Below are 14950 nucleotides of genomic sequence, written 5' to 3' on the forward strand. Positions count from 1 at the left end.
TAGTGAAAAAAAGAGATGAATTTGAAGGAGAGCAGGGAGGAGTATATGGGAAGGTTTGGAAGCAGGCAAAAGTAAGCCTGAACTAATTAAAATCTATTATCTCTGTGAAGTGTCTTTCATGAAGCCCACACAACAAAGGAACTTTGCCAGATCTCTTCACATAACACTGTAGATTCTCAAACAAGATTCTGATCCTTCAGGCTGACTCCAAAAAAGGATCAACGGCAACAAAAAGATAAGGGAATAAATGTTCATTAGGCAACTGACTAGACACTGGGGCCTTTACCACCCTTAGATACTCCTCACATCTCCCTGAAAAGATGAGTCCTGCTTTACAAAAATTCAATTTCAAGTTCCAAATTACTTAGTTCACAAAACTAGGATTACCACCTAGACTTGAACTCAAACCCTTTCCTACAATAACCTTGCTCCCCAAAGGAAGAAAGGTGGGTGGTAGAGGAAACCACTCCTAGTGGGCCAAGCCTTCCTCCCTAAGGCTGCTATCTTTTCTTTGAAACAGAGGAACTCACCTTCACTTGACCTTCTTCCAACTTCCAGATTCCTGACCTGGGCCACTCCCACCACCCCAGGGTGCTACTGCTGGTCAAGTCGATCCCCTGGTCTTGCTCGGTTCTTCCTGCTCACTGTAATCCCCTCATAGCTTTCAAGGTTCTTAAGAGTGAGCAGTAAGAAGGATCACCCAGTAAGCCATCCCAATACAATGTCTCCTGCTCACCTGGCTTCACTTGTTAATGGCTAGAGAAGGCATTAGAGCCTGGGAAGCCTGGGCTGCCAGCCTTGTCTGTCTCCCCCTTCCCACCTCAGAGTAGCAATTTGAAAACAAAACTGTTCTCCAGCCAAGCATGTGCTGGTGGATAGGCCAAAGACAGTGGAGGTGCAAACCTTACATATTGCAAAATACTTAAGGTATACTGTAAAATACATAGGTGTTCTATTCTTCCAGTATCCCCTTTCTAAAGGCCTGGGCTTGTGTACTTGCCTGTCTATAGATTTGTCTGACAGCCCAAATACAAAGGGAGTTCTATTTACTGATTAAAGAAAGCAAATACCAAGGTAAGTTTGAGAGCCTGCCCTGGTATCAACTACTAAAATTCATGTACCCAACAATAAGTTTGCCTTCTACCTGTCCACAAATGGAATTGCCCTTGAATGTAACTCTATGATCCACTCTAGGCACTTATTTTCAACAAGAAGTCTGTCTGAAGCTGGTACTAATAACAATTATTCCATAAGAACCAGCTCTCCACTCTGCTCTTGAGCCTAATTCTCACAGTTCTACATGCTCCACGTTTTTCTTCCTTAAATGGAAATAATTCGTGTAATATATAAAAGGAATAAATGTCAACTGAAAAACACTAATAAGCATTTTCCCATTGTGCAGATTTTCTAATAATTATAACCATTAATATTCTTCAATTTCTACAGTATGCCCAGCCCTGAGCCAAACACTTCTGGGCATTTAATCTATCTCTATCAAGTAGGTCATATTACTCACCCAATTTCAAAGAGGTTTAAAAAAAATACCAGCAAGAAGTAGACCCAGAATTCCAAGTGCCTGTGACACCCATACCTACATTCTTACCTGAGAGAAGCCTACTGACATAAGTACAGCACATAACTTAAATGTTTTTTCTCTTTTTCGTTTTTAGAGACAGGGTTTCTCTGGGTAGCCTTGGCTGTCCTAGACTCACTTTGTAGACCAGGCTGGACTTAAAGTCACAGAGATCCACCTGCCTTTGCCTGACCGAGCGCTGGGATTACAGGTGTGCACCACCACACCCTGCTTAAATTATATTTTTCCAGTGAAGATTTTTCACTGCATGCTTATGTCTACTATAACATGAAAATAAGATCCCACAGTTCTGAATGAAAAAAAAAAATCTTAATTAGAAGGGATAACTTTGTAAACCTAAGAACCATCCTAGCCCTTTTCTTAAAATAATCCAAAAATTTTTCTGATCTTTACAAGCACTGCAAATTTTAATTTAATTTCTAATGATGATAAGAATTATTAGGAAGTCAGTGGTGGTGTTCACTTTTAATCCCAGCACTCAGGAGGCAGAGTGAGTTCCAGGAATACATAGAGAAACCCTATCTCAGAAAAAAAGAAAAGAAAGAAAAAAGGAAAAAAGAACTAATAGGAATAAGAAGGTAGCTGGTGGGTGTGGTGGCACACAGGAGCAATCCCAGCACTGTTGCTGAGGCCACAGGACCAACAGAGGTTCAAGGCCATCTAGAACTACATGAGCCTGCCAAAAGCCATATAAGCCCAGCACTTATAAGGTATAGATAAGGAATTCAAAGTCATCTTTAAGTACATAGGAAATGTGAAGCCAGCCTGAACTACAGGAGAATCTGTCTTTAAAAAAAAAAAAAAAAGAAAAACAGGAGGGAAGGGGAAAAATGGGGTAAGCAACTTCCAAGAGGTCTCTTTTGAGCTAAAGCTTGAAGAATGGTAAGCAGTCAAGGAACCGGCTCACATTCACTCAGTACTTCAGTAGTTATGTGACCTGTCTTGGTTACATCCTAGAAAGATTGATGCAATAACTAATTCTTTTGTAACATAAAATATTTTACGCATAAACATGCACACCAACCAACGCAATACTCAAAAAGCAAAATTCCAGCAACAATTCTCAACGCTTGAGTCTAAGCAAGGCATTTGTCTACAGAAAGGGAGAACTAAAGGGACGCATGTGGCTGTGAGGGCCTGGTAAAAGCTACAATTTCTCTCCTTCAAAACAGAAATCTACCCAAGGAAACTCTGGGGTTCCAGAAGTTCTTGAAACTGTGTACAGCGCGCGAGGCTCCTGTAGACGGAAACCCTGAGCCTGAAGGGGAGAGCTGAGAGCAAGTGTCCACACTCTAAACTACCAGCTGAACACGGTGCTGCGCGCCTGGAATCCCAGCACTCAAAGAGGCAGAGTTCAAGGCCAGCCTGGTCCAGGACAGCCAAGGCTACACAGAGAAACCCTGTCTCGAAGAAAAAACAAAAACAAAAATACCTCAAACTACTGCAAATTTGGGGGCAAAACCATGATGTCATAAATGGAAAATTCCACCTGACCTTATGCAATATTCAGGTTGCAGTCAAAACACGTGTGCTCTCTAAGTATTATCTGAGATTACTCACCTGCTATGCTTACAGCTTATAAAGGAAACAAAGAAATTCATGATCAGACTTAGGTCTCACCTCCAAGACGTCTCACATACAGCTAACCCTGGAAGAACCCAGACTTAAGCTATGCATGTCCACATTAAGTGTCGAATGTTTTTAAGGAATGTGAAGAAATCTGTAACATTTTAAAAACAGGCCGACAAAGTTCATAGCCTAGAAATACCAAGACTTAAGAAAAAACTCCATGAGCACATAAAACATAATATATCATCTACTTACTCGCTTACCTGCCATAAAATATACATAAATCTTTTAACAGTTACCAAAATTTAGAAACATGACCACAGACTGTATGTGATGCCACTCACGACTAGAGCAATAGAAAGGCACATAAGAATACACACTTAGACCAAACGTAGCAGTGCGTGTCCATAATCCCAATATCCCGATGACTGAAGAAGCTGAAAGAGATCGATCCTAAATTCAAGGCCAGCCAAGATAAAAAAAAAACCTGAGCTAGTAAGACTATATTTAGAGCGAGAGAAAGCCCATTATTAAATCCAAACTACGTAAAATCAGCCATGGTCCCTACTTCATTACCATAATTTCATACCCATCTCCTACTTCTCCTGCTGTGAACTCAAGACCTCACAGTATCTGCTTACAGCTGTCTGACATCTGCAGTAAGTAGTCCATCTTTCCAGGTCATTACAATACACAGGAAACTAATGGTCTCCTATGTTCCTCATGTCTTTTTCATCACAATCTATATCCCATACAGCACATAAAAATGCATTGTAACCAACTGTTTATGTCAGAAGTTCTAGTCAGCAGCAGGCTAGTAGTATAATTTGGAAGGAATGAAACTTAGAGTGTTCCATCAGACCCAAGGGTAGACTGGGAGCCCTGAACAACCCTACCACAGCCACATCTCAGTCAGGCATTCACCATCACGCCTGTGAGCAACAAGACCAAAACCTAGGTGGCCACCAGCCCCAGCCCCCAGCACTGCTCACCACAGACCTGTGGCTTGGTGGCTTCATGTAGCTATAACACCTGCTGGCAGGGTCAAAAGGTTTTAGGACTTGATTTTTTTTTTTTTAAGAAGATATGTAGCATCCATCAACAGAATGAAGCTAAGGCTTCCTTTTTGGCTTCCAGTGTGTGTCTACCAGACTGCCAACCCAGAAGAATAACCCCAGAAAATAACAGCGCCATACAAGAGATGAGAGTGAGGATGTCCACGTAGTAAATCCTACAGGCCCTCGGACACCCCCAGTTCACACCAGTAATGTCAGAAAAGATTCTGTCCATGCACAGGGTTCCATGGAAGCCCTAGAATGATGAAAGTGGGAGGAAAGCATGAGGGAACTCCCCCCAAAGGCCAAGGAAGCCCTTACCAAGACAAGAAAGAAGCTATTTCTCTCCCCACCTTACTATATACAGAGACACCCCCTCCACGGGATACCACAGTATCCCAAGCCTCCTGTGTAGGGAGAATTGACCGGGGAAGCTGACAATCAGGCTGCAGGTAAACAAGGTAGACCAGAGAGACAGACTATGCAAAGGTATAGTCAGCAATTCTGCAAGGGCCCTCCATGCCAAAGACACCCTGGAGAAGGTGGCAACAATGAAGATAAGGGAAAACTAAGACCCCAGGCCAGCAGCCCCCTCAAAATTCTATCACATCACAATTTCCATTACCAATTCAGACACTCTGATCACCTGAAACTACCAACGGCAGACAGGCAAAAGCAGTCAAGCCACCAGCTGAGAATGCGTCCATCTGGGAGGCTAAGAAGGGCAGGGCTGCATAAACGTTGGATCACCACCTCTACCATCTGGTCATCCAGTATGAAAAAGAAACATGAAATTCCAGTAACGAGAAATGAACAAAAGCACAGAGCTCAGCACGTCCGGGCTTGCTTTGTGGGGTTGATTAGACAAGAACTATCTGCACTAACTATAACTGCAAAGGTTTTGACTATTTTTACCGAAACATGCCTTTTTTCAATAATAACCTTTTTTAAGTCTGTTTTGTTCTCAATATAATGTCAAAGATTTTTAAGTTGTTTCCTATCTGCCCAAGTTGCTAACTTAAGGTTTCTTTTTAGGTTTATTTTATATGTATGAGTGTTCTACCTTCATGCATGTGTACCATGTGGCCCACAGAGGTCAGAAGAGGACACTGGATATCCTAGAACTGGAGTTAGGGATGGCTGGCAGCCACCATGTAGACGCTTAAACACTGAGCCATGTCTCCAGCCCAAGAAGTTCTTTTGGTTTGGTTTGGTTTTCACTGTGTAGCTCTGGTGTCCTGGAACTCACTCTGTAGATCAGGCTGGCCTTGAACTCAGAGATCTGCCCACCTCTGCCTACAAAGTGCTAGAATTAAAGGCGTGTGCCACCATGCCTGGCTAAGAAGTTCATTTTTAATTTATAGTAAAAAGTTTATAACTGAACTTTTCCAAAATGTAAAGTTAAATTGTTTACCCTATTAATAAAGGGTAAAATAAACTTGGAATGTTATACTCAGATTTCTCAGCTGTAGAGAGAGGCAGGGGGCAGTATCTCTAATGGCCATATTCCAGGAATAACTGTAAACATAAAGATCCAAATTCCAAAATCGGAAACACTTCCGGTCAAAAGTATTTCAATTAAGGAATATCAACCTATGCTTATCAGACACCATTGACTTGGGCATGAATGCAAGCTAATATTCTACTTTTAAGCCATAAATTATGAACATTCATTTTCTATTTCTTTTGGCCCACGGAACTATATAATTCTCTATGCCACAGAAGTAAATAATTAAGATATATATACATATATATATATATACGTATATATATACGTGTATATATATATATACGTATATATATACGTGTATATATATATATACGTATATATATATATACGTGTATATATATATGTGTGTGTGTGTATATATATATATATATACATATATTTTTTTTTAAATGCTCCCAGGGCTGAAGAGATGGCTCAGTGATTAAGAGTGCGTTTTGCTCTTGCAGAGGAACACAAGTCCCAGCACTCACACTGAGTGTCTCAAACTCCAGCTCCAGGGAGTCTAACAGCCTCTTCTGGTCTCTGACACTTGTCTCACAGAAACACACACATGCTTATAACTAAAAATAAACCTAAAGGAAAAAAAGGAAGAAAAACACTCTTAGCTAAAAGCAAATACACACATGAAAATAATGCAGTTTGGCACTTGGTTTTAAGTAACGTCTTTATCATTCCCTCCCTGAAAGAAAAATATCTCCACGTTCCCGTCAATGGTGCAGAACAACTTCAGTATACGTTAACTTACACATGTTCTTTTAGGTTAAAGCAGAACTCATGGATACTTCTTCCAAATAAACACACACGCACACATTTAGTTACCTAATTAATACATACTATCAATCTTTGGTACAAACAGAGATGATTCTCATGTTTTATATCTGACATCCCTTTGAGAAACTGAAAGCACTATGAAATTCTCCCACTTAAAAACAGGTAAGAGGAACAGGCAAGATGGCTTAGCAGGTAAAGGTGCTTGTTGCCAAGCCTGATATCCAGAGTTCAATCTGTGGGACCCTGTGGTGGAAGGAGATAACTAAATCCCACAAGTTGTCCTCTGACCTCCAATCATAAACATACATGAGCACATATAACAAAATCTAGAAAGAAGAAGGAAGGGAGGGAGGGAGGGAGGAAGGGAGGGAGGGAGGGAGGGAGGGAGGGAGGGAGGGAGGGAGGGAAAGAGGGAGGGAGGAAAAGCTTACTCTCAGTAACATGGCAAGATGCCAGTATAACAGGTGGGAAGTCCAAAGACATTCAGAATAGCTAGTCCAGTAAATTCAAAACATTCAAAATTAAATTTGGGGGTTGAAAAATGTTTGTGACTCCAAAACTATATTCTTGTTCCATCATTTTGAGGAACTCAATTTCAAATTTTTGCACACCTTAACACTGACATATTGCTCACACACTGCCTTCTGAAATCCCAGCTCAGGGCTAGCAGGTGAGCTGCGCCATCCTCATGTCAGAAACCAGAAGAAAAGGCTTAAGGAACTCCCTTGTCCAGGACGAGTTCCAACACCTGCGGGCTAGCAGAGCCTTCTGCACAGCACCCTGTCCAACATGCAAGTGCAATGGAAACACTGCACCGGACAGGAGCCTTAAAAAAAAACTGTTCTTTTCAGAAATCCACTCGAGTGCTCTAGCCCATTACCAGACTCGTAATTATACTGCACATCCTACTCTATACTCCACAGGTAGATCTAGAAGATAAAAGAATCTAGTCATTAGAAAGGCACAAAACTAGCTCTAGATGGTAATTTGGAAGTTCTCATAAGTTGTCACTCTAAAAATAAAAATAGAAGCTTAATTTTTGGAACTGAAGTTTAAGTGTTTTTAGGGGCTGGAGAGATGGCTCAGTCAATAAAACTCTTGCCAGAACTCCAGCACCCATATAAAAGACAGGTAAGTGGGTGGCCCACCTGTGATCAGAGCCCTCAGGAAGAAGAGACAGGGATGCCTGAAGCCAGAAGAAACCAGGATGTTAGAGACAGGGATACCTGAAGCAATCTAGCCAGCAAGACCAGCCAAATCAGAGAGCTCTGGGCTCAAGTGAAAGACCCTACCTCAATCTCAATATAGAAAGTGAAGAGTGATCTAACTTACAGACACAAGCACATTTCTCAAAGTCTGCACCTGACTCTACTCTGCCATTCTCCAGGGTGACACAGAAGCCTAAGTACAAACCCTTGCTGAACCATGACCCCACAACATGTTAACTACATAAGAATCACTGTCAGGCTGTCTGGAACTGGGTTAGTGAGTAGTGTCTGGGCCAGCTGCTCTCTAATGCTCCTCTGCTGATAAAATATGCAAATGTACAAACCTATTCTTAGAAAAGTTTTAATCCTGCCAGACAGAACTTCCAAAGAATTAGAAAAAGGGGCTGAATGAAATGTAGCTTGATGTCAGCACCTGCCTAGCATGTACAGGGCCCTGGGTTCAAGCCCCAGCATGGAAAAGGAAAATATAAAATATGTATTTGTCTAATAATCTCATAAAGATTATTGCCATCACTAAGCAGAAGGTAAATGCACACCAGAACTCCAATAAGCAACATCACAACCCTGGGGATGCTAGTAAAGGGGGAGGCAGCCACTGGTGAGGTGTAGAGAAATCACAACTCTTGTACACTACTAATGGGAGTACAGCTTCTACAGACTACACAGGAAGGCCTCAAAACCTAAACATGTAAGCCCACAATTTGCTCAAAAGAAAAGAAAGTAGGGTCTCTCAACAGATACCTACACACCCTTGCTTGCATCATTCATAACACTAAAATATTGCTCAGCCTTAAAAAGAGCAAAATACTAACACATGCTACAATGCAGATAAGCCAGTCACAAAAGGACAATACTGCATGACTCGAATAGTGAACCTCATAGAGGCATAAGGGGAACAGCAGTTGCTAAGGACTAAAAGTTAAGGGAAACTGGGCACAGAAAACATGATGATGGTAAGTAGATGGTTGTGAAAGATAGACAACAATGGGAACATATTTTCAGCCACTGAATTGAACCTTAAAATGGTTAATGAGCTGGGCCTGATGGTGCAGACTTTTAATCCCAAGACTGGTTAATGGAACACTTTATGACTATTTTAACTGCACATGCTCAAAGCAGGAGGCAGGGAGGGAGAATAAGATACATGTGCCCAGATTCTCCTCATACATGCCTCTTTATACCTTTCTGTGAGTGTTCAGTGAGTGTTCAGTGAGTGTAAGCGACTACATGAGCCTTAAGGAATGAATATAGTGATTTAGCTATTGAATTCCTTCTAAACCTAAAATGCTTATCTGGGCTTGCTGGAAATAAAGCTGTTCACCTCATACAGACAGCAACAGCTAGCCTGTGTCTACTTCAGAAGAAATGAGTTATGAGTCTAGTATGTCTCACAATCTTTGTATTTATTCCATAGAATTTCTTTCATGTTTTTCCTATAACTTCATACAAACTATTCTCTTTTTACTAGAAAAATCTTTAAGTCATAAATCTTGTAGCTAGGCATGAAGAAACATACTTGGGGAGGTAGAAGTAAGCAATCTGAGTTTCAAGCCAGCTACCTAGTCAGACCCTGTCTTAAAAAAATAATAATTTAAAAAAAAGTGTTTTCTCCCTCAAAACTTATTAAGAGCTCATCTTTACTACCTGGCAGACAGATCATCCTTTTCCCCTTCTTTTTTTTTTTCAGCGCTACTAATCAAATCCAAAGTCCCAGAAATGCTGGGTAAGTACTCTACCACTAAACTAAGTACCTTTCTTAACCCCACCATGCTTCCAGAAATCAGCACTCACAGAGTTTCTGCCAACTTCAAGTACAAACACTGGGATCTTAACTATGAATTGCCTCCTCTTTAGGAAAGAATGTCTCCAGCATAGTGGTACATACCTTTGATCACAGCACTAGGGAAGCTGAGGCAGGTGGATCTCTGAGTTTGAGGTGAGGCCAGCCTGTCTACAGAGTTAGTTCCAGGATAATCAGGGCCACACAGCAAAACCTGTCTCAATTTAAAAACAAAAACAAAAACAAAAACAAAAAAACACAAAGAAAGGAAACGCTCCCACAGGGAAATCAGACACCTGAAATACCTACCCTTGGCTAGACTTGAGGATCGAATCAGTTGTTCTTATAATACCTTCTGATTGCACACACTGCTACAGAAATAAGTATGCATTTTGTCCAGGTGTGATGGCACACATCTGTAATCCGAACACTCAAGAGAGAGGCAGGGAGATCATTGCAAGTTCAAGGCCAGCCTGGTCTACACTGTGAGTTCCAGCCCAGGCAGGGCTACATAGCAAAACTCTGACTCAAAAACCAGGAGAGAAAGGAAGAGAATGAAAGAGGAGAGATGAAAAGAGGAAAGGAGGGAAGGGGTAAGAGAGGGAGGGAGGGAATGTTCATGAATGAACTAGTGAGTCAGGTTGTCTGGTTTCCTGAGCTACTGAAGTCCATTATATCATTCCTGTCCCCTTCTTCCTCATCCTTAAATACTTAGACAAAATTTCACCTTCAAAGATAGATTCTGGTGTTTCTCACTATATCAGCTATCAATCTAAAACATTTCAAATAACTTCTTTTCACAAACATAAAGCAAACAGATGAAAATCAACATGAACAGAATAACCACCTATAAAAACAAAAAAAGAAAGGCATAATTCAGAAAGAAAGAAAAAATAAAATCAGTGATCACATCAAAACCTCACTCTTAGAAAGGATTGATAGTACACATCTCTAATCTCAGCACTTGAGAAGTAGAGGCAGAAAGATAAGCAGCTCAATGGCACAGAGTTCAAGGCCAGCCTTGGCTACATAAAACCCTGTCTCCAAAAGATGAAAATCTTTGCTCTTAAAATACTTGAAAAATTAAAATATCATGCAAATATGATTACTACATACTTGTATTTGTACTACATGAAAGTATAAATGCCTGTTATCCATTAATAAGTTCTACTTTCTTGGTCTTTAAAATTCAGTATTTTCAAACTCCACTTCTTTTAATGCAAGTTAGTAGTACTATTTATCCCTTTTACTGAGGTCTACTTTTCAACCAAGATGGTGCAATTAATAGATGTCATTACGTAAATCAAGAAATTTAAAACACAGATCCGGCCAGTAAGACTGTTCAGCAGATCAAGGCGCTTGCTGCCAAAGAGGACTACCCGAGTTCACTCCCCGAAATCCACATGGCTGAAGGACAGAGTCAACTCCCACAGACTGCCTTCTGACAACCACATGTGCAGAATGTGCAAGGACACACACAAACAAACACACACACACACACACACACAATGTTGGGAGAGGAAAAATACAAAACAGACATTTCTGCCACTTAGTTCTCCATCAGAGCGAGAATTTACCTACATAAGTCTCCTTGGAAGAGCCTTTAAGAACGCATGGACCTGGTCAAAGACCAGGAACTTCTGGGTCTGAAACCTCTCAATCATTCATGCTACAACACATGAGGAAGTTAACAGGTATAAAATACTATGTAGTGAGGAGGGTAAGAAGGTGTCACCTGCTCATGCGGCTTACCTTTCAGCAGTGGCAGAGGTGTGAGCTCAATGGGCTTGCCTTGAGACCTAAACTGTGAGGAGCTTTGCGACCTCTTCTGTCTGGCTTTTCTGACGGACTTCCGAGAAAATCCGTCTACTTTATCCACTGATGGAGGAGTAGTTGGTGCTGAGGACATATCCCTACTGAAGAGAAAGAGGTGATGTGAACACGGTCCCAGGGTCAAAGCATCTGGGTGAGTTATCAACATGCTAAAATTCCAATATGCGATATTTATGAAACTGGGAATATGTAGCCCCCCCCCAAAAAAAAATCAATTAAAAGTCTTGTCACCGGGCAGTGGTGGTGTGTGTGTGTTTGATCACAGTACTCAGGAGGCAGAGGCAGGCAGATCTCTAAATTTGAGGCCAGCCTGACCTAGGGCTACACAGATAAACCCTGTCTGAAAAGAAGAAAAAAGAAAAAAAGAACAAAAAGCAAGAAAGAGAAAGAAAAGTCTTCTCAAGGGGAAAATATAAAAGGTAACATGGCCCCTATTAAACAAAACCTGAGCTCTAATGTATCACTGCTCTACTATAATCATTACAAAGACTGGACTTCAAGTCTCTATACTGTCTGCCCATTTTAAGTGCACAGCTCTTCCCATCTTGGAATTCCTGAAGTGATTTTGGAGCTACTCTGAAGCTGGAAAACATCCACAGAAACATTTTCCCAACATATTTAATATTATGAATGGAATAAACCCTTTCTGTACTTCAAGAATCCACACAAATGAAGCCAGGTGTGGAGGCCAGTAACCCCAGCTCTCAAAGAGTTAGTTAAGGCAGGAAAGGTTATGAGTTTAAGGCCAGCCTAAACTACACACAGCAAGTTTGAGGCCACCCTGAGACACACATCGAGAGGAGATCCTGCCTCAAAAACAAAAACAGAACACAAACTACATCAATATCTTGACTGCAAAGTGAACCATACAATTACTGACACTTTCTAAGCAGGTCTTTTGGGGCAATGTGCTGGGCTTGCTATCATGAGCCACCACATTGCAAATGAGGACAGACTAGATTACCTAAAAGGCATGGAACATACAAAAGGCACGATTAAATCTATTTCAAAGAAGTCTTTTTAAATGAAGCCATCTTAAGTTATTAAAAGTTTAATAAACAAAGCTATGATTAAAACCTAGGACCAAGTTGAACTGAAAATATAACTTCACAGCCTTCCAAGACAAAGCTGAGTTTTAGGTTCAAATATTGTGTTCCATCAAACTGATGGGACTGACTGCACAGAGTTCTGCATTTTTTTTTTAATCTTCTGAAATTATTTAGGAAGCATTAAGCTCAGTCACAGTCACCAAACTAAGCATGTTAGCATTCTGGTGGAACTGAGGCTCCTGGCAAGATTAATGGCAGCCAGAACAGACAGAATGCATACAGTGAAGTGCTACGATTCAGTTACCCAACTGTCATGCCCACACCTAAGACAAGTGCCTTTTTAACTTCCACAAAAGTCTACCAAATCTGCAAGACTAAATCATCCGGATTACCTGGATTCAATAAAAATAATATAAACAAGGGAAGAGGAGTGCACAATACTAAGGTTTAGTTTGGAATTTTGAGGATTTTGAGGACTTCTTAGAAAGTTAATTTGTTGCTATTTTAACTCTAATTTGGCTTTAAATATGTGACAAATTAAAAAAAAACGGAATTGTAAATAATAAGTACTATTGGAAACGTCAGATTACTCTGACATATAATAATCCCATCAGCAAGGAGTTCCACATCACACTGGCACGTTGTAAATTTATATTGCGATATCACATACGTGAATTATTTAGACTTCATTCTAGCAACACAAGATTTCTGTAAACCTCCTTCCTCCATCACTCATTCTATTTTTCTTCTCTCATCTCTAACGATGATCTATAGGCAGCTTCCTTTTTTTAATCATCTGCCTCTTATGCGCGCAGCTCTGAATAAATGTCAAGGTTCTCAACTCTAAAGCATTGCAGGACTGACGGTAACAGCGGGGTCCCTGCAAAGCCCAAGGAAACAGGTTCCACCTGGGCCACTGCGCCCAAAGCTTTTAGCATTCTCCCAACAGCCGGCAACCGGGGCTTTTCCATGCACGGGGAAGGAAGGGATCAGGGAAGTGGCCTGTTCGTCTGTAGGTATGTTCGCATAAACCCCGAGCCCCGGAGAAGCTGCGCGGCCACGGAATCTTCCTCTCCGCTCCCCCGCCCCCGCCGGTGGGGAAGGGGTGGGGGAATGGGGGGTAGCAAGAAAATGCCTCACAAGCGGGAGGGCGAGGGGCCGGTGTGGCGGAGGAGAAGAGAGGTGGTGGCCTCGAAGCCCCTGCAGGTAGATCAGACAAGTGGGCCGGGCGCTTGCTCCGGCTCACCCCACCCCGCCGCACCCCTCGGCCGCCCGGGCCCGGCCTTCCCGAGCCCGCCGCTCCGCGGGCTCCCCGGGAGGCAAGCAGTCGGGACCGGGAGCCGAAGTTTACCTTGAAGCTCCTAGGGTAGAATCGGAAGATGATCTGTGGCTGCTCGGGGCGGGCTGCGATCTAGGGGGCCGCGGCTGGGGCGGGCGGCGGCGGCCCGGGACGCACAGGGGGAGGAGGTCCGGGAAGCGGCGGAGAGCCCCGGGCTACGGCCGTCCGGGGCGACGTCCCTCCGGTTCCGCGGCGGCAGCGGCGATGCTTCTTTAGGCCTCTCGGCTGGCCCCGAAAGCTCAGCGCTCCGGCAGCGGCAGCGACGGCCTCACGAGCCTCCCCCGCGGGCCCGTCCCATCAAATCGGCACCGACCCGGTTGCGGCTCGGCCGGCGGCTCTTCGTTCACATTCCCGGCGGGCGGCGCCTCTTCTCGTTGCACCGGACCCGGCGGCGGCGGCGGCGGCGGCGGCGACGCGGGGAGGGGGGAGGCGGGAGGAAGCCTGGCTTTGCAGCGGCAGCGAGCGCGGGAGTCGGGAGGAAGAGCTGGAGCCGCCGGAGCCGCCGCTGCCAGAGCCGCCGTTCGCTACCCGCGCAGGGTTCCCGTCAATGCCCCCTTTCTCTCTCCTATTGTCAATATCACCGGGCGGCTGAGTCCATGGCACACGCGCAACCGAACCTCCTGGCTGGCAGAGCCCGCCCCCGGCGCCCGCCCACTGGAGACTTCAAACGGGAAGCGAGGCTTCATTGGCCCCCGCGCGCCTTCACTCCCAGGCCAGCACGTTCGGCTGAGAGCTGATCGGGGATTGGCGGCACGGGGGCGGGGCGGAGAAACCGGAGGGTGTGAAGAGACGAGGCCCTCGATTGGGCGAGGCGCCGGGGACCCGGATGTAGCCGCGAGCCGGGGCGCCCCGGCCGCCGCTTCCGCCAGGGCGTCTGGAGCGGGGTTACTGCGGCGTTCTGCTAGGCCCGAGGGGGACGCGGCGGGCGCGTCCGAGGCCGGAGCTAACGCGCGGCGGTCTCCCGTGGGCGGCGGGCGTCTCCCCCGGGGGTCCCGAGGGCCGCAGGGCCCCGGTGCGTCACGGCTCAGCCCCGCAGTGCCCTCCTCTGCACGGGACCCGCGCTCCCCTGCGCCCTGGGCAATCGCGGCCCCGGAAGCCGGCGGAAAACCCCCCAGTGGCCTCCGCTCGACCCTTGGGAGGCCTGGGCGCTGGTTGGGCTCTCACCTGGACACACACACACACACACAACATCAGCCCCTTGATGCCCCTGCCAGTCCCGGC

At 44.3% G+C, this 14950-nt stretch overlaps 1 protein-coding gene across 2 annotated transcripts in view; it reads right to left on the reverse strand.

Moving 5' to 3' along the window:
• The window catches only part of Ppp2r5e (protein phosphatase 2 regulatory subunit B'epsilon), a 142155-nt gene extending 127841 nt beyond the window's left edge, over positions 1-14314 (reverse strand). The window contains exons 1-2 of one of the 2 annotated variants that reach the window (XM_021652052.2): positions 13742-14314; positions 11261-11421 (exon numbers count right to left, since the gene is read on the reverse strand). In XM_021652052.2, the coding sequence (XP_021507727.1) occupies positions 11261-11417 (157 nt within the window). In that variant the 5' untranslated portion in view covers positions 11418-11421; positions 13742-14314. Of the gene's footprint in view, positions 1-11260; positions 11425-13741 lie in introns of both variants that reach the window. The other variant, XM_021652051.2, reaches the window with a different exon arrangement.
• Between the last annotated feature and the right edge of the window lie 636 nt (positions 14315-14950).

This window comes from Meriones unguiculatus, chromosome 7 (genome assembly GCF_030254825.1).
Source record: "Meriones unguiculatus strain TT.TT164.6M chromosome 7, Bangor_MerUng_6.1, whole genome shotgun sequence".
Classification (NCBI taxonomy): domain Eukaryota; kingdom Metazoa; phylum Chordata; class Mammalia; order Rodentia; family Muridae; genus Meriones; species Meriones unguiculatus.